Source organism: Oncorhynchus kisutch, linkage group LG8, assembly GCF_002021735.2.
Source record: "Oncorhynchus kisutch isolate 150728-3 linkage group LG8, Okis_V2, whole genome shotgun sequence".
Classification (NCBI taxonomy): Eukaryota; Metazoa; Chordata; class Actinopteri; order Salmoniformes; family Salmonidae; genus Oncorhynchus; species Oncorhynchus kisutch.
Window position 1 is genome coordinate 47,476,944 of NC_034181.2, and position 21,261 is coordinate 47,498,204.

General features: G+C 42.7%; 1 protein-coding gene across 6 annotated transcripts in view; it reads right to left on the reverse strand.

Annotated features, from left to right (window-relative positions):
- LOC109895597 (semaphorin-6A) overlaps positions 1 to 21,261 on the reverse strand; it is a 92,573-nt gene that overhangs the window by 5,306 nt on the left and 66,006 nt on the right. For 2 of the 6 annotated variants that reach the window (XM_020489430.2, XM_031830450.1), the window contains exons 10-19: positions 20,601 to 20,818; positions 19,774 to 19,905; positions 18,835 to 18,990; positions 17,550 to 17,723; positions 16,535 to 16,675; positions 16,290 to 16,367; positions 14,422 to 14,480; positions 13,835 to 13,855; positions 13,624 to 13,665; positions 11,410 to 11,565 (exon numbers count right to left, since the gene is read on the reverse strand). In XM_020489430.2, coding sequence (XP_020345019.1) covers positions 11,410 to 11,565; positions 13,624 to 13,665; positions 13,835 to 13,855; positions 14,422 to 14,480; positions 16,290 to 16,367; positions 16,535 to 16,675; positions 17,550 to 17,723; positions 18,835 to 18,990; positions 19,774 to 19,905; positions 20,601 to 20,818 — 1,177 coding nt within the window. The remainder of the gene's footprint in view (positions 1 to 11,409; positions 11,566 to 13,623; positions 13,666 to 13,834; positions 13,856 to 14,421; positions 14,481 to 16,289; positions 16,368 to 16,534; positions 16,676 to 17,549; positions 17,724 to 18,834; positions 18,991 to 19,773; positions 19,906 to 20,600; positions 20,819 to 21,261) is intronic. The other 4 variants (XM_031830452.1, XM_031830451.1, XM_031830453.1 and 1 more) reach the window with 2 other exon arrangements.

A 21,261-nucleotide genomic window follows, 5' to 3' on the forward strand; every position in this document is an offset into this window, starting at 1 on the left:
AAAATAAAATAAAACACTCCTCAGTCCTTATTAACGATTACAAGCATACCCATAACATGATACAGTAACCACAATGTTTTAAAATATGGAGAGTAGTACTCAGTAATGTGTTGTATTGGATTTGCCTCAAACATAACAATTTGTATTCAAGACAAAAAGTGAATTGCTTTGCCACATGTTTTAATTCTGTACAGGCTTCCTTCTTTTCACTCTGTCAATTAGGTTAGTATTGTGGAGTAACTACAATGTTGTTGTTGAGCCATTCTCAGTTTTCTCCTATCACAGCCATTCAACTCTGTAACTGTTTAAAGTCACCATTGGCATCATGGTGAAATCACTGAGCGGTTTCCTTCCTCTCCGGCAACTGAGTTAAGAAAGACACCTGTATCTTTGTAGTGACTGGGTGTATTGATACACCATCCAAAGTGTAATTAATAACCATGCTCAAAGAGATATTCAATGTCTGCTTTTTTTACTTGTACCTTTCTACCAATGGGAGCCCTTCTTTGCGAGGCATTGGATAACCTCCCTGATCTTTGTGGTTGAAAATGTATTTGAAATTCACCGCTCGACTGAGGGACCTTACAGATAATTGTATGTGTGGGGTACGGAGATGAGATAGTCATTCAAAAATGATTTCAAACACTATTATTGCACATTTAGTGAGTCCATGCAACTTATGAGACTTGTTAAGCACATTTTTACTCCTGAACTTGTTTAGGCTTGCCATAAAAAAGGGGCTGAATACTTATTGACTCAAGACATTTCAGTTTTTCATTTTTGATTCATTTGTAAAAAATTCTAAAATCATCATTCCACTCCAATTTAGGCCTGTGGTCTCTAAGTTATTGTCTTGTGACTGAAATTACATCTGGAGATGTTGTTATATTTGAGAAGTGTTGGACTGAAACGTTTGACTTATAGATAAATATTTTGTCCCCAAAAAATGTGTGTGCCGTTTTCTGGCAGTACTGGCTCATTCCATTATAATCCTTCTATAACATAAATTCAAATGTCTCTGCCTCACTTGCTTACTTTAGGAAGGACATGGAAAACTTTGTTAGAAAACTTTAGTTACATTGAATTTAAGCATATTAATCGTCCAAAATTGTGCAGTTCAAAGAGTTGGATTTGACTTGAGAACAACACAGTCGGAGGGCTGAGAATGTCAGACCTAAGCATCCATTGTTGAGAGAGGAGTGCTATGGAGCTGGCAGTTTGTCTTCTCACAGTGTAGGAGGAGGGTTAAGGCATTTCTCAACCAGCAGTGACTTGGTCTCCTTCAAACATAGCTACCCTGCCTAGAGCAACTAGGTGGGATTTAAAAACAACCCCAAGGCCTCCCGAGTACTTTGAAGATTTATATCTTTCATGTATGAAGTCAATTGTTTCTCATCTTAACTACAAAGAGGGTGCAACCATAAAGGACACTAAGGCCTCAGACAAATCAGAAGATGGCAGTCTTTTAAATCAAGGTGGCTTTATTCATTTGAAGGGCTCATTCATCAAGGAAACTGACGATGAACTTTTTGCTACTAGAATGTTCTTGGATGACCTTGAGCCCCAGAGTATCAAGGACAGTGTTGAGGCTCGACATTTACAGTAACTTCAAAACCCTTGACTTTTTCCACATTTTGGTGTGTTACAAAGTGGGATTAAAAGGGATTTAATTGTCTTTTTTTTTACAATGATCTACACAAAATACTATTTAATGTCAAAGTGGGAGAAAAAAATCTAACATAAAAACAGCTGAGTCACCTTTGGCAGTGATTACAGCACACCTGGATTGTACAACATTTTCACATTGTTGTTTTAAAAATTCTTCAAGTTCTGTCAAGTTGGTTGTTGATCATTGCTAGTCATTTTCAAGTCTAGCCATAGATTTTCAAGCAAATTTAAGTCAAAACTTTAACCAGCAACACTCAGGAACATTAAAATGTACAACTCCAGTGTACATTTGGCCTTGTGTTTTAGGTTATTGTCCTGCTGAAAAGTGAATTTGTCTCCCAGTGTCTGGTTTCCTCTAGAATTTTGCCTGTGCTTAGCTCTATTCTGTTTCTTTTTATCCTAAAAAACTCCCTAGTCCTTTCAGATGACAAGCATACCCATATGATGATGCAGCCATCACCATGCTTGGAAATATGATGAGTGGTACCTTGGTGATGTGTTGTGTTTGCCCCAAACATAACACTTCGTATTCAGGACATAAAGTTAATTTCTTTGCCACATTCTTTGCAGTTTTACTTTATAGTATATTTTTGCTAACAGGATGCATGTTTTGAAATATTTGTATTCTGTACAGGCTTCCTTCTTCCCACACTGTCATTTAGGTTAGAAACGGAGTAACTACAACATTGTTAATCCATCCTCAATTTTCTTCTATCATAGCCATTAAATTCTGTAACCATTTTAAAGTCACCGTTGGCCTCATGGTGAAATCCCTGAGTGGTTTCCTTTATATCCATGCAACTTATTATGTAACTTGTTAAGCCCATTTTTACTCCTGAACGTATTTAGGCTTGCCATAACACAGGGGTTTAAAACTTATTTAGCTTTTCAGTTTTCATTCATTTGTAAATATAAAAAAATATATAATCCACTTTGACATTATGGGGTACTGTGTGTAGGCCAGTGACATAAAATATAAATGTAATACATTTTAAATTCAGGCTGTGACACAACAAAATGTGGAAAAAGTCAAGGGGTGTGAAAACTTTCTGAAGGCTCTGTAAAGCAATTTTAATTATTCATTGCCTAAAAATGTGTTCTTATCCAAGGTGACTAATATCATCTAGTTTTGACTCTCATTGTCAGATTGCAGTGTGAATAGCCACCAGGAGAATACATTTCCTGTCCAACTATCTAATTTGAATTTCATACCTCCAAAAGCCTTGACACAGATATTTAATACGCATTCCTACGTGTCAAAACAACCCAGCACTTCCATGTAAAATGAGAAACATTGTCATCTAGTCTGACAGAGATGTGTGAACATTCTCATAGACAGTCTTTTAATCTGTGTAGCTAGTGGAACCCAGTTGTTGCTTATACTGCCTGCTTTGTCTGGGCAGACTTCAAAGCCACTTGTACTTCATAGCATGGTTGTCCAGAGCTGTAACCTCTACATACACAGGCATTGTCTGAAAACGATAAAATCTCAATCTCACTGAAATGTGTTCATTGATGTGTAACTGCCACTCGCTGAAAGACTTAACGGTGCGAACACAAAACACAGTACATACCTCGTTGACTGGAAGGGAGGATGAAAGGAAATGCTTTGAGGTTACAGTACATCTACCATGCCTTGGAGAGAACCCATTTCTGTGTTCAAAGATTACGGTTGTGGTCATGGTTGTCTTTTCAACTTGGAGGAAGAGGCAGACCATCACATCCAGCTAACTATGTTCACACCATTTGGATGTATTCCGCATCTGCTAGTATTATATGGATGAATCAGCAAAAACGAGTTAATGCTATTATCTCACCACCCAACTCAGGCACTACCAATGTATTAACCTCCCAAGATCAAGGAAATCCGCCTACTCTCCAGTAACTGTAAGGTGGGAGTGCTTTGCTTTACTGAAACATGGCTAGATGGTTCGATAAAAAATGCTGAGATTGAAGATAAAAATTATATAGTAATTAGAATAGACCGCAATCGCAAAGGCAGGGGAGTTTGTACTTATGTAAGATCAGAGATTGGGTTCAACTACAGATTTAGATTTAAGCCATGATGAGACTGAAGCTGTGTTGCTGGACATTCTATTACCAAAATGCAAACCCATTATAGTCAGAACCTGTTACAGACTACAAGACCAGTTTATGAATTGTTGGAGGAGACTTGCTCCAACTGTACAGATTTTCGTAAATCAGAGGTTATTGTTACTGGTGATTTTAATACAGACATGCTTAAAAAGGGCAATGTTACTTTTAAAGCTTTTAAGAATGGTTTGAATCTGTTTGCCTTACACCAGCTGATTAATGAGCCCACCAGGGTCTGCCCTTCAACCCAAACCATCATTGAACTTGTGTTGGTGTCGGATAGATCAAGGATGTCAAACAGTGGGGATGTAAAATATGGGCTCAGTGATCATTCCATCCTTTTTTGCAGTAGGACGGTTCAGAAAACAGTTTTTTAATTGTCATAACTCAATAAAAATGTGGTCTATGAAGAACTATAGTGCAGATTATTTTGTTAATTGTTTGAGCAAATTGGACTGGTTTACTGTATTGAAAATGCAATGAGGTGGAAAATGCCTGGGGAAATTTTAAATAATTGTTTTTAGATGCTGTTGACAAGCTGGCTCCAGATAAACATTTTTTGAATTAAGCAAAGAACAGAACCATGGCTAAACAATAATATTTTAAAGGCAATTAAGCTAAGAAATTAACTCTTTCTGGAGTTCAGGAAATCCAAGGCAGAGTACGTTTTTATAGACTATAAGAAATTATGAAATGAGGCTAACAGGATGATAGAGAAGGCCAAGAAAGATTGTTTTAATGACAAAATAGGTGAGAACAGGAACAATCTGAGTAAAATATGGATGTGTCTGAAGCTGTTAGGTTACACTAACAGATTAAAGAACAAAGCTCGAAATCTTAGCCTGGACGTTGGAGCAAAGGTTACATCAGACAAGACCATGGTTGCAGACAGTCTGAAAAGCTACCTAACAACTATAGCTAAGTTACCTTGTCAATCAGGTTGTTATTTAAAATATATATATATTTAACCTTTATATTTAACTAAGAACAAATTCTTATTTACAATGATGGCCTACCCCGAACAAACACGGGCGCCGCTGGGCCAACTGTGCGCCGCCCTATGGGACTCCCAATCACGGCAGAATGTGGTACAGCCTGGATGGGGAGAGTCAATTCTAGCAGTTTCGAGTTTTAATCGGAAAAGTGTCTGAGTTAACTGTGCTAAAGAAGCTGGCCTTTGACAACATGAAATCTGCCTGTACATGTGACTTTTTCCTCTATGCAGATGCACTACCATTCAAAAGTTGGGGTCACTTAGAAATGTCCTTGTTTTTGAAAGAAAAGCACATTTTTTGTCCATTAAAATAACATCAAATTGATCAGAAACGCAGTGTGGTCATTGTTAATGTTGTAAATGACTATTGTAGCTGGAAACGACAGATTTTTTATGGAATATCTACATAGGCGTACAAAGGCCCACTATCAACAACCATCACTTCCAATGGCACGTTGTTTTAGCTAATCCTAGTTTATCATTTTAAAAGGCTAAATTGATCATTAAAAACCCCTTTTGCAATTATGTTAGAACAGCTGAATACTGTTGTTCTGATTAAAGAAGCAATAAAACTGGCCTTCTTTAGACTCGTTGAGTATCTGGAGCATCAGCATTTGTGGGTTCGATTACATGCTCAAAATGGCCAGAAACAAAGAACTTTCTTCTGAAACTTGTTTAAGTCTATTCTTGTTCAGAGAAATGAAGGCTATTCCATGTGAGAAATTGCTAAGAAACTGAAGATCTTGTACAACGCTGTGTACTACTCCCTTCACAGAACAGCACAAACTGGCCCTAACCAGAATAGAAAGAGGAGTGGAAGGCCCCGGTGCACAACTGAGCAAGAGGACAAGTACTAGTTTGAGAAACAGACACCTCAACACAACACAGTCCTCAACTGGCAGCTTCATTAAATAGTCCCAGCAAAACACCAGTCTCAACGTCAACAGTGAAGAGGCGACTCCAGGATGCTGGCCTTCTGGTATACCAACCCTTTCGACATCCAAGCATACCCTGAAGACATGCTTTGTCCACCAAGAGCCAATGTAAGAGGGAACACTTGACCATAAACCGATTCATGAAAGGAGTTGTTATGGGCATATTGGATACTTCACTGAATTCATACACAATTACTGTACACCTATATACAGTCAAATATGACTGTATTTATATATTCTCTCTGCTAAGCTACACAATATATGTATATGTAACTCTTTAGTCGGAGGCTCGGAAAGGCTATCTCTCTAGTTCAGGGGTGTCAAACTCATTTTGCCCGTGAGCAGTATTCGGTCTTCACAGAGGTCCGGAGGGCCGCACTGAAAATTCTTTACATTTCTTTGATGTCAAAATTAGCAAAACAATAGTAATCTATAAAAAAAAAAGATAATCGATGCTCCCTGACTATCCAGCTTTTGTTTCGGGATTCTTAGCAACCTAGAAAGAGCGAAGAGATGTAAGTCCAATCAAATTTCTTCAGTTTCCATTTGTTTTTTGTCCCAATTATAATTTTTTTTAACCCCTCGCGGGCCGTATTGAATGGGCCTTGAGTTTGACACATGTGCTCTAGTTGAATGGGCATATATCCTTCTCTGTTGGCTGCATTTATTTTTTCCAACTAATTGGTCTTTTGACCAATCACATCAGATCTTTTCACATCAGCCTTGGAGTCATGGCTACATGCACATATGCACCTATAACGACTAAATTTGTCAAACAATTACAACTGAAAGACCACCGATTTATGATCAAGAACATTGTGCTCAAGCTAAGCATGTGAAGATCTATTCAGATCAAACTTATGATGCGGAAATTATTCATTAATTTAATTGCAGTGCAATTTACAGTGAATAATTTAAAGAGAGAGACTTGGGTTTAAATGTAAGACCACCTAAGAAAAAGACAAAGAGGCTGCACTCTACTGTGTGTGGTCTCTGACGCAAAGGAAAAGGACAACCTAGCGGGGCAACATAATGCAAGCTAATTGGGAGAAAGGAAACCCGTGGCTTGAAGCTTGACATAAAAGGCGAAAGTGCGCAAATGTAAAAGTAACAGGTCAGATTATTTTTTCAGACTTCTGCAACCAATATTTCTGAGAAGTCTAAAGAAATGAAACATATAGTACCAGTCAAAAGTTTGGACACACCAACTCATTCTGTCACGCCCTGACCTTAGATATCTCTGTTTTCTATATATTTTGGTTAGGTCAGGGTGTGACTAGGGTGGGTAATCTGGGTTTTTGTATGTCTAGGGTTTTTGTATGTCTATGTTGGCCTGATATAGTTCCCAATCATTGTCTCTGATTGGGGATCATATTTAGGCAGCCCTTTTTCCCACTTTCTGGTGTGGGATCTTGTCTCCAGTTAGGTGCCTGTGTGCACACCAGTAGCATCACGTTTCGGTCGGTCGGTCGTTTGTTTTGTTTTGGTGAGTTTCAGTTCATTCAAAATATGTGGAACTCTATTCACGCTGCACCTTGGTCTCATCATTACGACTATCATGAAACATTCAAGGGATTTTCTTGATTTTTATTATTTTCTACATTGTAGAATAATAGTGAAAACATCAAAACCATGAAATAACACATATGGAATCATGTAGTAACCAAAAACGTGTTAAACAAATCAAAATATATTTTAGATTTTAGATTCTTCAAAGTAGACACCCTTTGCCTTGATGAAATCTTTGCACACTCTTCTCTCAAACAGCTTCACCTGGAATGCATTTCCAACAGTCTTGAAGGAGTTCCCACATATGCTGAGCACTTGTTGGCTGCTTTCCTTCACTCTGCAGTCAAACTCATCCCAAACCATCTCAATTGGGTTGTCATGTGATTGTGGAGGCCAGGTCATCTGATGCAGCACTCCATCACTCTCCTTATTGATCAAATAGCCCTTACACAGCCTGGCGGTGTGTTGGGTCATTGTCCCGATGAAAAACAAATGAGAGTCCCACTAAGTGCAAACCAGATGGGATGGTGTATCACTGCTGAATGCTGTGGTAGCCATGCTGGTTAAGTGTGCCTTGAATTCTAAATAAATCACAGACTGCATCACCAGAAAAGCACCCCCACACCATCACTCCCCCTCCTCCAACCCTCCCTAAACCCAGATGACGCTAGGCCAATTGTGCGTCACCCCACGGACCTCCCGGTCGTGGCCGGCTGCGACAGAGCCTGTGCTGCGATGCAGTGCCCTAGACCACTGCACCACCCGGGAGGCCCACAAATGAACTTTTAACAGGGCACACCTGCTAATTGAAATGCATTCCAGGTGACTACCTGATGAAGCTGGTTGAGAGAATGCCAAGAATTTGCAAAGCTGTCATCAAGGCAAAGGGTGGCTACTTTGAAAAATCTCAAATCTCAAATATATTTTGATTTATTTAACGCTTTTTTGGTTACTACATGATTCAGTATGTTATTTCATAGTTTTGATATCTTCACTATTATTCTAACATGTAGAAAATAGTAAAATATAGAAAAACCCTTGAATAAGTAGGTGTGTCCAAACTTTGACTCTTACTGTATATAGACTCAATAGGAGACGGCATACCATTGTTTCTCCCAGTTCACCTAAATATTACATTGCAGTATATACAATCAGAGGCTTCCTGAGTAATTCTGTTATTTAGACATTACATACAGTAAATTAAATCGCTGAGCAGTGAGGACCTAATTTCTATTATTACCTTTATTCAGAAGTACCTAGTAGACTTTCCAGCCTGATAATGGTGAGTGTTCAAACTGAAATTACATTTTGGCACAGTAATTGGCACCAATCCAAGGTTGTGCCCCTATCATGCCACTCTCCTTGGTACACAGGTGCCAGTCAACTGAAGCTGAAAATAACCGATCTAGATGCAACTTGCTAACTGTCTGTCTATTCCAAGTGTAAATTGCCAACACTGAAGGTAGTGAAAAAACATCAGAATTGGGCTGCCTGTCTAAACATATCCAATGATGTTCCTGTGTAACTTCATGGGGTTAAACAATGCAACACAAAATATGTTTCCATGGAGGGATTAGAACAGTGACTGTGCAACAGACGACCAAGGCCACAGAGCGACGGGAGAGAATTCCCCCTCCCTCCCTCCCTCCCTCCCTCCCTCCCTCCCTCCCTCCCTCCCTCCCTCCCTCCCTCCCTCCCTCCCTCCCTCCCTCCCTCCCTCCCTCCCTCCCTCCCTCCCTCCCTCCCTCCCTCCCTCCCTCCCTCCCTCCCTCCCTCCCTCCCTCCCCTTCCCACCTTCCCCCTCGCCCTGTCTGAATAGCTTTTGTAATGAACCCATAAATTGGAGAGACACAGAAATGGCCACAGGTCGGAGGGAGAGAGGGGGAGGACGGGACTCATTGCCTCAGACAGGGCAGGGCAGGGCAGGGCAGGGCAGGGCAGGGCAGGGCAGGGCAGGGCAGGGCAGGGCAGGGCAGGGCAGGGCAGGGCAGGGGATAGATAGATAGATAGATAGATAGATAGATAGATAGATAGATAGATAGATAGATAGATAGATAGATAGATATGACTTCAGTTGGTAGAGGGTAGGATGCTCTATAAATATGGTTAGTAATACATTTGCACTACATAAGGTACAGCCTTGGAACATTCCATCTCGACAGATGAAAGGTCCTGTGGAAGGGAGACTGTTCACAATGGTAGCAGATGGTGGTGCGGGGGGAGGTAGAGGGGGAGGGAGGGTCACAGGAGAGAGAGGTGGGATATCACACGGATAGATGAGCCCAGACACAACGGTGCTCAAATGTACTGGGACAGCAAACCAAGCAACATTGGTGCTCTTTTCTGGCAGAGGGTGAACTATTAAATATCCACAGTGCGGATACTCATTATTTTACCATTCTAATCATTCCAATGTGTTGCCCGAATACATATTGGTACTGTAATATTCATTAACAGATCCCACAAATGAGTGAGCTTCAAAATAGAAAGTTGGAATTTTATATCATTTTAATTGCAAGCAAGGATTAATCTGGGGGCTCAGAATTTGGGGAGTTATACATCTGCAATATTTATAGTTTAATTTGTTTAATTCATGTCAATGCAACTACATTTGTTCAAAACATCTAGTGATGAAGAATTCAGATTTCCCTGTACTGTATGTACAGTATTCATGTTCATTTGGCTAAGATGGAGGTTTGATGACTCTATGGTTATGCTTTGAGACAGTGGCTGTCATACCCTATAACCTTAATGTGTTAGATTGGCACTCAGCACTGTTTTCACAGTACATTTGGCACCTGGAGCTAGGAATGAGAAGAGAAGTGCACCTGCACATAGGAAAGAGGGATAAGGAGATGAGTACTGTTGAAAGGGGTGCTCAATTGCCATGCAGCGATGGTTTAAGCTGCATGAAGGCAAAATGGAGCTTAATACATCAAAGTAATCCTAGCAAGAACATAAATAGTCAAGCCAGAGTTTAAAAACCAAGCCATGAAAACAGTCACAGAACCAAAACAGACAATATCATCAGAGCTCACTTTCATAGCAAAAAAAGAGCAGCTAGAGCTGAAACTGAACTCATAATACAGAGAGACAAGCAGCAAAAGTGACGTTGAAAAGAAAATAGAGAAAAATACTGTGAGAAGCTTGAGTTTGAATGTGAGCCCTTGTTGCTGTTAACTCGGTTGCCATGATGGACGGGGCCAGCCAGGACCCAGGTAACAGCAACGGGGGTAGCAACACCACGGTGATGCTGTTTAAGCATGCCGTATTCTCTGCCACCATTGTGTCTGTCTGGTCTGCCTATACAGGTGTCTGCCTCCAGCTTCCAGAGAGGAAAGCGACAGGAGAGAGACAGCTAGCTCACTGAGCTTCATCTAGACTGCATCACCATTCTCCACCCTTCCAGTCTTTTCTCACAATTTCCATCATGGATGGTGACAATGATAATGGGGGAAACTCCCTCCAGTCAATATTTTCACCAATGCTTTCACATTTGTGATGGGAAGTGCTCACTTCAGGAGAAGGGTGGAGAATTGTGACACATCCCTACAGTACAACCCCAGAGACCTCACACACTGCCACATACCAAAGAGAGAGAGAGATAGACTCCTCCTCCCTGATGACCTCGCCCTAACACACACAGTCCTCTAGCTGTACTCCTCATTGGTGTGTGTGTGTTTTGTGGATATTTATGAGGCCACCGGTCACCTCTAATCATCCTTATTGATTATCAATATCTACTCATGGTAACCACTCATCTAATAAGATGACTCAGGTAATGGAACTTCTAATGGTTTTCCTGCTCTATTACGGTACATGACATTGATCATGCCAGTGTAATCATGGCTGTGTTTTCTCCAGGCATCTTTATGTGTCTGGGTTTAAAGTGACCTTGAGCCAGCTGGGATGTTAAGACAGCAAAAAAAGGGCATTCAATGTCATGTCCCTGCACAAGATAAAACTGGGGCCATCTTCTTGTGGAAATAAATACAGTGAAATCTTCCTTTTTATCCTGAAGCGTAATGGTCTGTATATTACATCTCCTCAGGGACATTAGAGTCTTTGTTTAATAAATCTCTCTCTCCGGGGTGAGGCAATTTGTTCTCTCCTGACACTGTTTCAGTTCTGGGCTAGTCAGCTGGAAGCAGACACAGTAAATCTCATCCCTGCCACAGGAGAAATTGACTTTTCTATTCCAAGGCTTACCATTGGCATCCTGCTGGGTCTGAGAGGGTACTGCCATATAGGGGTCCCTGTTATCTGAGGGCATGGGGGTGTCCGCCTGCTCCACCATGCCGCCCCGACCCAGTGGTCCTCCTGCAGGGGGATGGGCCGTGGTGGGGAATGGGAGGGTGGGATGGTCTGCCGGGCACAACACATGTTAAACTCTCCTCACACTCTCTCTCACACAGATGTGCATACGCACACACACCCACACACACTCGAGGAGCAGATGGGCTGTGCGAAGCTACAAGACAGTGTGCCTGCCTAGTGAGGCGACCCTGGACAACTGATTACTGGACTCTGTATCTCCAGGGAGCTGTGGCCTTGCAGGAAGGGAGAGATAGAGAGTCTCTGAGGAGAGGAGAACCTTTCCTTTCCTCACTCACATGTCATGCTGCCGCTGGCAAGAACTGAACCACCTCTCACACAATCACCTCAGGGAAGCATACCTTTGATATGAAGAGCAAGAAAAAGCCCTATCCCTCCCTAACAATCCTCCCTTCTCTTCACGTCCCAGGCTCTCCTCTACCCGTTACGTTTCAATGTCAATCTATCAGCTATATTTAGTAGAGCGCTTTGTAAAAAGCCCAACTTCAAGACCAAATTAATCACGAGGGGTAAGATATTAATGTCCTCTAACCTAAATTACCCTTCGGATTACACTCCTTAATGAAACCCTGCACTGCTGGCCTATCGCTGGCCACAGTTTAAACAGGACTAAAATTAGACCCTACCATACTCCGTTATTTTTCTATGTTGTATCAACATCAATATTCGTTCCACCTCCGCCTTAAGTTCCAGTCTGTATATTTTGGTGGCGCCTCTGACAATAAAACCATATAAATCACATTATCACATTACCATCCCCACGTCGCTCCTGTTTAGAGCAATAATTTGAGGCTACTCCCAGGCGGTGAGCGGCCATACTGTAATCAACAGCTCGTATGTTAATCAGGCCAGCTCACAGTAAACCATTTTAACACGCTTTCTCACGAGTGGTGGTTGAGGATAGAGAGGCTGGTGGGGGAGGGTCAGCAGTGGTAGGGGGCCGGGATTGTTGCTGTTGGTCTTCCATGCACAACAGCCCCGCAGCCTCCGCGTGGCAATCATTAAAATGATTTATTTAACAATGCACCGTGGGCTAAGAGATTAGCGTGACAGGACTATTTTATAATTCATTTTCCACGGCATGGGGAAGTGCAATTCAGGCAGATGACACACATACGGAGTCGGAGGATCAGCTCCTTGGAAAAGAAAATCCTAAACTGCCGACTTGTGCAGATACCTTTTTTATAAATTAATTAGAGGCAGTGGCTTGTCTGGGGGGGCATTTGCAGTTACATTTAAATATTATATCAACAGTCTGTGTCGGAACCTGAAATGCTTGGGTTTGTCTGCCTCAAAAACACAGCCAGACCTTGGGGTGAATAAACACACTACTGTTGAGCTGCATTGAAATAGCAAACAATTTGTATTTGACCCGAGATCTGACAGGAAGAAATGGGGGAAATGGGGGAGAAACACATGGGGTTGAAAAGAAGGAGTGTGGAGGGGTATTTCTGGAATGACTTCAAAAAAATTGCTATTCTTGTCATTCCTTATGGGAGTGTGAATCTTGTACAGCTCAAGTGTGATGTGTGAGGTGCAATGGAAGACTGTGACATCACTGCAGGCTAACCAAGACTGTTTATCATTTTTCTTCATAAGCCTGGGGGGTAAATGGTTTCAATCAACCAGCAGCAAGAATCAAGCATAAACACACTCGATCGTGTAAGTGTGGAATTTAATTGTGCAGTCTGTCTGCGTGTGTATTCATGCTGTAGCCTAAACTAGTGGTATTGTGCAGCACGGCTGTGGGTTTGTATGAAAAATGTTACCGCTTCTTATGTTAGCCTTTGTCAACAACCCTCCATCTTTTCCATGTGCCCTGATGAGTCTAGTCAACCACAGTGAACCTCGGAGGCCTTTTCTATTAACAACAAGATCCATCCAATTAGGGAAAAAAAGGTCAGGACAAATCAATACTATTGCATTGCAGTCTAGGGATCTTTCACAGTAGAGCAGGCCAGGGCAGGAGGAGGGTGGAGGGGAGAGAAGGTCTGGACTCTGAACACTAGGGAGTGAATTTAGGGAGGGCGCTAGAAGCTACAGTACTACACGTTAAAACAGACTGGGGGAAAACAAAAGTAAACTGACCATGGCGAGCCCTTTCATGACCATGAGGACTGGACTGAACATCTACAGAAAGAAAAGGAATGAATTCAATTCTCAGTTCGTTTAGTCACCTGTGAAATAGTGGGCAGGGCTTAATTTCGGGGTGAGAGCAAAGAATTGATAGAAGTGAAGAGCTGAAAATAAATAAGGTTGAGGGTAGGTATCATCTTGTTAATTTAGTGTGGTTACTTACCGTTGAGGGCCACAAACGTATCTAAAAAGTCAAAGGAAAGATGTGTCAATGTTTTCAAAGAGCAAAAGCTAAACCTGCAAGATGAATGATACATTGGCATGATCATTCAATATCTTTTTATTCGTCTCTTTAAAGAATATCGTAACTGAAGATAGGCATTATTATCCATTGTGATCTATAGTGCTTCTCTGGTTAAAGGATTGTGAAGTGCTTGTTTTCTTGTTTTCTTGTAATTAATTGCTATTAACCAGAAACTAACACAGAGCTATGTGCTCTACTCTAGTCTATACAAACAATTGTTGTGTAAGCCTCTTTAGTGATGTATTTTTATTTTATTTAACCTTTATTTAACTAGGCATGGAGCTGTGTGTGTGTGTGTGTGTGTGTGTGTGTGTGTGTGTGTGTGTGTGTGTGTGTGTGTGTGTGTGTGTGTGTGTGTGTGTGTGTGTGTGTGTGTGTGTGTGTGTGTGCGTGTGTGTGTGATGTGTGTATTTTCTGCTGTTTGTGGTGGGGTGAAAGACCTGTCCCTATCCTGTAGGACAGAGACACATTGAGCCCAGATCAACAGAGGGAAGAGGCCTGCTTACTTTGGCAGTCTCCCAGTCCATCTGTGTTGCCATGCTCCACGTCCTGCTCGAAGGCCGATCTGCATAATTAACAGAGACATCATGGTGAAATACTGAGCACAGGCCTGGACAGATCTGGACTCACACAGGATGAGCACAGGCACAATCAGCCAGGAGGACAACCCTACTGTATACCATCACTATCGATATAGGTCTATGGTCCAATCATCTAATCACACACATCGGGACCAGCGGCCAGGCCAATGAGGAGAAAGGAAGGTGGACACTAGGGCAGCGGAAGCTCTAGTGAAAGAGATGCCATTTTCTCCCAGCCATGCTCAGCTCAGAGCAGACTTTCCTGAAGGACCACCAACCATGCAGTGAAACAGAGCAGCCAACTGTCAGAGAGATTACAGTCACGGATGACAGCCCACACTCCGTAAATCACTGCTCACAATCAGAACGTGGATCATGCTCTACACAGGCCAGTCTACAGGGCTTCAAACCAGAAGAAGGATCTTAATCAAATAATTTTGAAATGCACAACAAAATCCATCTCTTGGTATCTCCTAATCTGCTAATCTGATTTGCCTATCATAGACACATAGTCACGAACCAGACGCACAGTTGCATGAACAAAACCTTAAAACCTTTCCACACAAATTCTGCATAGTTTTTAATCTGATCTCGATTTATCTAGCATTGGCTTTCTCAGGAAATACGTAAGGGGGAGGTGCAAGTGGGAACCTGTTGTTATACTATAGTACAGGTGTTAGCATGGGGAGGAATAGTCAACAGCAGAACCACATCATATGCAAGCTGGTCAGGGGCTTCCATGCAGGTGACGAGGGACCAATCTGTTTTCAGACATTAAAAGAGGCATCTTGACATGAAAAAGCTGGAAAATCATCCCCAAGTCCAGATGGTTGTGGAGAGGGAAAAAGATAGAGAGAGAGGGGGGGGGGGTAAGAGAGAGGGGGGGGTAAGAGAGAGGGGGGGGTAAGAGAGAGGGGGGGTAAGAGAGAGGGGGGGGGTAAGAGAGAGGGTGGTGAGAGAGAGAGAGAGAGAGAGAGAGAGAGAGAGAGAGAGAGAGAGAGAGAGAGAGAGAGAGAGAGAGAGAGAGAGAGAGAGAGAGAGAGAGAGAGAGAGAGAGAGAGAGAGAGAGAGAGAGAGAGAGAGAGAGAGAGAGAGAAACAAACTGAGTCTCTCCAGGGCCTGTTTGTATTAAGGCCTTTTGTTAAACACTGGGACGTGTCCGTCCAAATGCTATCAATAGCTTGCCACAAAACCAACAGATAATAGCTCTCGAATCCCCACTCACTCACTTCGAAATATTGTACAGTAAAAAGTGAGGTCATCTAACCTCATAATGCCTCTGTCTACTCAATTTCCAAAGTGGAAACTCAATCAGAACAGTCGAGAGGCCCGGGCTTTAGAAATTATAATAGGATATCGTAATGTAGCATGCGAGACCAATCAATTGGCTGGGATTAAATTCATTTAACATCAAAAGCTGTTCCTTTATTATGACTTCATCTGTAAAATTGGTTTCCACCCACAGAAACCTCACATGCTGTTTGTTCAAAATGCATCTCGTTCTGTGTCATAAACATAGCTACAAATTATGGTGACCATCAACCCCCTCCTCGCAAACCCATGATCCAGTCCCAGTCCCAGCCTCAGCGCCAGAGCAAATATCCCTTTCCTTCCATCAGCCTTTCCAATGGCCATTTCAGCTAGAAGAAAATATAGAGCACCACAAAAAATGTGACTAATCATAGAAACTGCAACTGTATAGATAGAGTGAAGTCATTGAGGTCACCAGTCAACACATGGCACAGATCGTATTATGACTACTGTATATGATAGTGGAATGAGCAGGAACATACTTTGGGTCGAGCACCACCTGTCTGCATGCTCCTTCAGACACCCAGCCGCAGTAGGGATCCCTGGAGGCAATACATGATCTGGAGGAAACACACCACAGACACACACAGCTGTCATCACAGTGTGTATCTTAACAGCCTTTCTTTTACTTTCCTGATGACTGATTAGTTATGACATTACAAATGCATTACAAAAGCCCTGAATCTAAGAGGATGTTATGGATGCAAGGTTTTATTTCTGAACCTACTTCTTGCATTTGCCATGCCTCTCACAGCGAGAGAGCGGCACCTTGACCACACAGGAGGTGAAGGCCACAAACAGAGAGTGGCCCTGGTTGTCGATCTGCATGCTGACGATACGTTTGTCGTCCACACCATCGATGCTGCACCTGGATGAGGAGTTAGAGTTAGCGACAAGGCAGAGAGAGAGACAGACAGACAGATGAATGGCATGAGTTGTCAACACTAACAGAGCACTTAAAACAGCTCCAGTCTTTGTTGATAGGAGCTCAAAGCCCCACCCAGCATCTTTGTCTGTGGGGTATAAGAGAGCCCCACGCTAATCCCCCTGTGCAGAGCATCCATCTACCCCAGAGGAGGGATTTACCTCCAGCCCTGCATTAGAGCCCTCAATTAGAGCTTATAGTCCATCTACACTATGTAATGAGCGGTGGGCAAACCCAGATCCTGATCCAACCCAGCAAGTCAGCGCTATCCACTCAGACCAGATGGTTGCGGGCTAGAGACTGCTCTGCCCATGCTACGAAGACAGGGGGAGAGGGAAAGAGGGGGCTCATACTTTATTCCAGACCCACCCATGTCACGTGACGCTATGATGTTGGATAACAAACGCCGTCACCTTGAAAGCCCTGCCTCTCATCCCCGCTCACTAACTCTACCCCATCATCAGGCCTGTCAAGTAAATATTTGCATTGGCAAGGCCCAGGCATATTTTTCCCTCATTTACTTCCATTCCAAATATTTCAAAAGCCCCTTCATAATATATTAAGGAGAGATCTCAGTCTGGCTTTAAAGACTAACACAGTCCCTCTCACAGTTTTCTTTAATCATCCTGCATTTGTAAGAGTAAAGCCTTGCGGTCTGAGCACCCGTTACTGAAGCTCCAGGGCCGGCTCTTTAATTTAAGAGCTGTGGTCAGTGCAGTGTAACCTGATGAAACGCTTTAAATGATAGAGTAGCCATGTGGTGGGCTGGGGTAGTGCTGCTGGTTTAGTTAGCATGGCTGGCTAATGGAATACACACTTCTCCGGGTTATACACGTTGAGCTCCTCCAGAAAGAGACTGTCATTCAGCAAACCGCTGTTCATCTTGGCCAGGAATTTCAGAATGATCCCCTTCTCCGAGCCCAGGAAAACGACAGTGTGATTCCGATAGGGTCCCGCAGCGTTGTCCACGGAGATCCGGGTGAGCCGGTATCTGGAAGGGATATGAAGTACCGTGAATAACACCACATTTATGAATTTCCTGATTTAATTTTTGGGGCTGAACTCCACTGAGTGTTATCTAGAAAAATATCCAATTACATTTCGACCATGGAGCTCCTAGTGTTATCACAAGGATGTATAATTTGCAGATCCATATGCAAATACATTTTCATAGCTATTCATTCAGTGAGATGGAAATGATTAAAGACATTATTCAGTAATTTAAGGACTCCACATCCTCTCCATCTGGCTGTTTAAAGACATCTCTTCTTTACAAAGGGTCACAAGATATAAAACAGATGCCTGAACACTGGAAGATATAAAACAATGCCTGAACGCTGGAATGAGAGCACAAGATGATTTTACATTTACCGGAGTAAATGCGCACATCACAATCAAATTAATGAGAAGAGGCCTTCTCTCCCACTCAGACTGTTTGGTTTGAAATTACATTGAATGTCTGTGTTCACTATACCCATGCTTTTGTACCATAAACAATAACATCAAGTATTATATGGTTCTGTCCTATTAAGAATAACAACAACCTCAAGAACTATGCCCATGATTTTGTCCCATAATGGGAAATCATAAGAGGGACAATCTACAGATTGTGACTGGCTAGGTGCTGGAACCTACTGTACATCAGGGAACGGAATAGGTTTTCATAGTTGATAGGATTTGATAGTCCACTCCAATTTGTAACAAAAGCTTGAATTCATAGATGTCCCTTTGGGGAATAGATGAGATAAAGTCCTATTACAGAGTCAGTTTGCAGTTGACTTCCTGTGTCAGAGTCATACTACACACAGAGGCTGTGATATAGATACTAAAACCGCCTCTCCACCATATGCCCTCATAAAAGTGACTGCTTTAGACTTGTATAATGCTTTTAACTGCTAACATTGCATGTAACATAACACTTTGCTATGTGCCCTGCCGTTTAAATCGCAAATGTTACAGCGATGTATTTATGTAAAGATTCCACCGGTTATTACAAATAGTAATGCATAATGCACGCATGACGTTGATGAACTCCACCCACAACCCAGACCTACCTAGCAAGCTAGCTAGCGTACCATCCTAGCTAGTGATGCTATACTCACCGCACCATGGTCTTGAGAAACCAGGGCCTGTTGGCGATAGAGGGCACAGCTTCATCCATGAGAGGGTGCTGCTTGATGAAGTTCAGGGTGTCGTCAGGGAACTCGTTGGACACCTTGTACTTCTCTAAGGACGGCGTGCCAGCACAGCACCCGGGCCTGAAGTGGATGAAAGCAGCAGGGAATCAAACAGGTGAGAGTCCGAGAGTGGCCATTTGATCTCTTTATAAGGGCAGAGGAGCAGAGGAGAGGGGCCCTGTAAAAGTGAAGCTGCCTTTGATAGGAGATCCGCTCAAAGACATCTCACCTCTCGACAGCCATAAAAAAAAGGGTTTTACTGTACTACGCGACACCCAGGCCAAAGATTCCACCAGGTTATCCACACTGAATTCAATCTCTTTTCCATGGTAGACGCTGCAGAATGCAATAAGGTCTACAGTACATAAAGAGAGCACCAGAGGCAGATCAGTCGGGGAGACGATGACACATGGCATGTCTGCTGCTGCAGAGGAGACAGTTTAAAAAAAAACTGGGCAACATTGTGAAAACTCCCTTCTGTTTGTCTGCTGATAACGTTGACAGAAATGAAATTGAATAAACGAGACGTGGATTTCCGATCTCATTAACACCTGACCTTGTTTTACACAAACACATCATTTTATGCTAATCACCAGGGGTGGTATCCTGTTGCTCTCCACATCATCAGCCATATGGGGATATACACCACTTACGATCCCCCTCCACAGATCTCGGTTTTTAGAGGAAAAGAGCTGCTCTTTGCTGGGTAATTAGGAACGCAGAGATGGAGATTTATCAAGCTGGTGCATTTGTAGAAGTAGGCAGCCATCTGGAATATGATCTCATGCTTTGTTTGCTGATATCGAGCGTCTTTCATGCTGCGGGTGTGGCTTTGTTTGTGTGTGGGAGATGGGGGGGGCATACCTTGGTTTTGGAACTTTATCCTCAGGAACAGGTGTCCAGGTGGAATCAGGGGACTTCTGCTCTTTGAAACGTCCCATGAACGCATTGGCCACCTCAGCCATGTCATAGGCGCAGACGGCCGACCCAGGAATGCTGTATAAACATCCCACCCCCCCAAAAAACAAAAAAAATCCTCAGTCCGATTGTTAGGACCACTCTGTGCAAACTGTGCATAGCATAGCTCTGAATCACTATTTCCCAGTCATTTCTTATGGGCATTTCAGCTGCCTTGGCATTAAGAGACAGCATGTACAAGGACAGGATTGTGACGGTTACAGAGCTGTTTTTCTGTTAACCTCGTGGCCAAGGCTGTACATCTTAGTAATCAGCCAGCGTTGGCTATGTACAGAGCGAGAGGCAAGCCATGCTGCCAAGGAACTTGGTTAAATGAATGGCTAATAAATCCTAGTCAAAATCTGTTCCCTCTCATTTCGCTCGCTAACTGCGATTCATGCCCGGATCAAATTCGCTTATAGAAATTCCAAGCCGCTTCATTGACTTTTAATGCCCATTAAACCATGCTCAATTGCATTGTCACAAGCAATTGTCTTATTGCCTAAAAACCACCATAAAATGGGAATTGCAATATGTAGCAGCTCTACTGCTCATTTGTAATTTCAATTTAGATAAAAAACCCACACTTAAATGATTCTACATTCTCAATATGAATAACGCAGGAATGACATTACGCACCTGACCAAAGGGCACACAACTATTGTGACAGTGAATTACGCGCTGGGGTGGCCTGGGAAATTGATTTCCGTCTGTGTGTCTGCCGGCCCTCGTACCTGTTGTAAGGTGTGGAGAAGGTTGCCATGACAACGTCGCGTCCGTTGATGTGGATGACGTCGGTGACGGCCTGCAGAATGTTGAAGTAGAAGTGGGAGTCTCCTGGGATGGAGCAGTTGAGACGGGTCTTGAGGAAGGACGTCCACTGTTTCTCCAGAACTCTCTGGGAGCCGCCCCGGTCGTTCTTACACACCCTGGCCACACGGGGGAACACCACCTGCACAACGCACACACACTCAGTGGATATTTCAGACACACCCAGTTTGAAGTTTGAAGTTTTAGTAGTCTTAGGCACGGGATACACCGTCCAACAAAATGCTTACTTGCAGTTTCCTGTCAACAATGAGACATGATCAAGAAATAATAAAAGGTAAGAAAATTAACATAAAGTAAATGGCTCAGTAGAATATAATTTTTTTTTTTGCATAAGCATAATACAGGAAGGGACAATTTATAGTCCAACATTTATACGTGTTTTGGGGAAGGGGGGATTGGGGGCAAGTTTTAAATTGTGCAGTGAGGGCACGTGTGCTATGGAATGGAGAATCAGAGCAGGTGGTCAGTCCAGTTCAAGTGTCCAGAAGTCTGATGGCTTGTAGATAGAAACTGTCTCTGAGCCTGTTGGTATCAGACCTCATGGTAAGGGATGGCAAGGGAGTG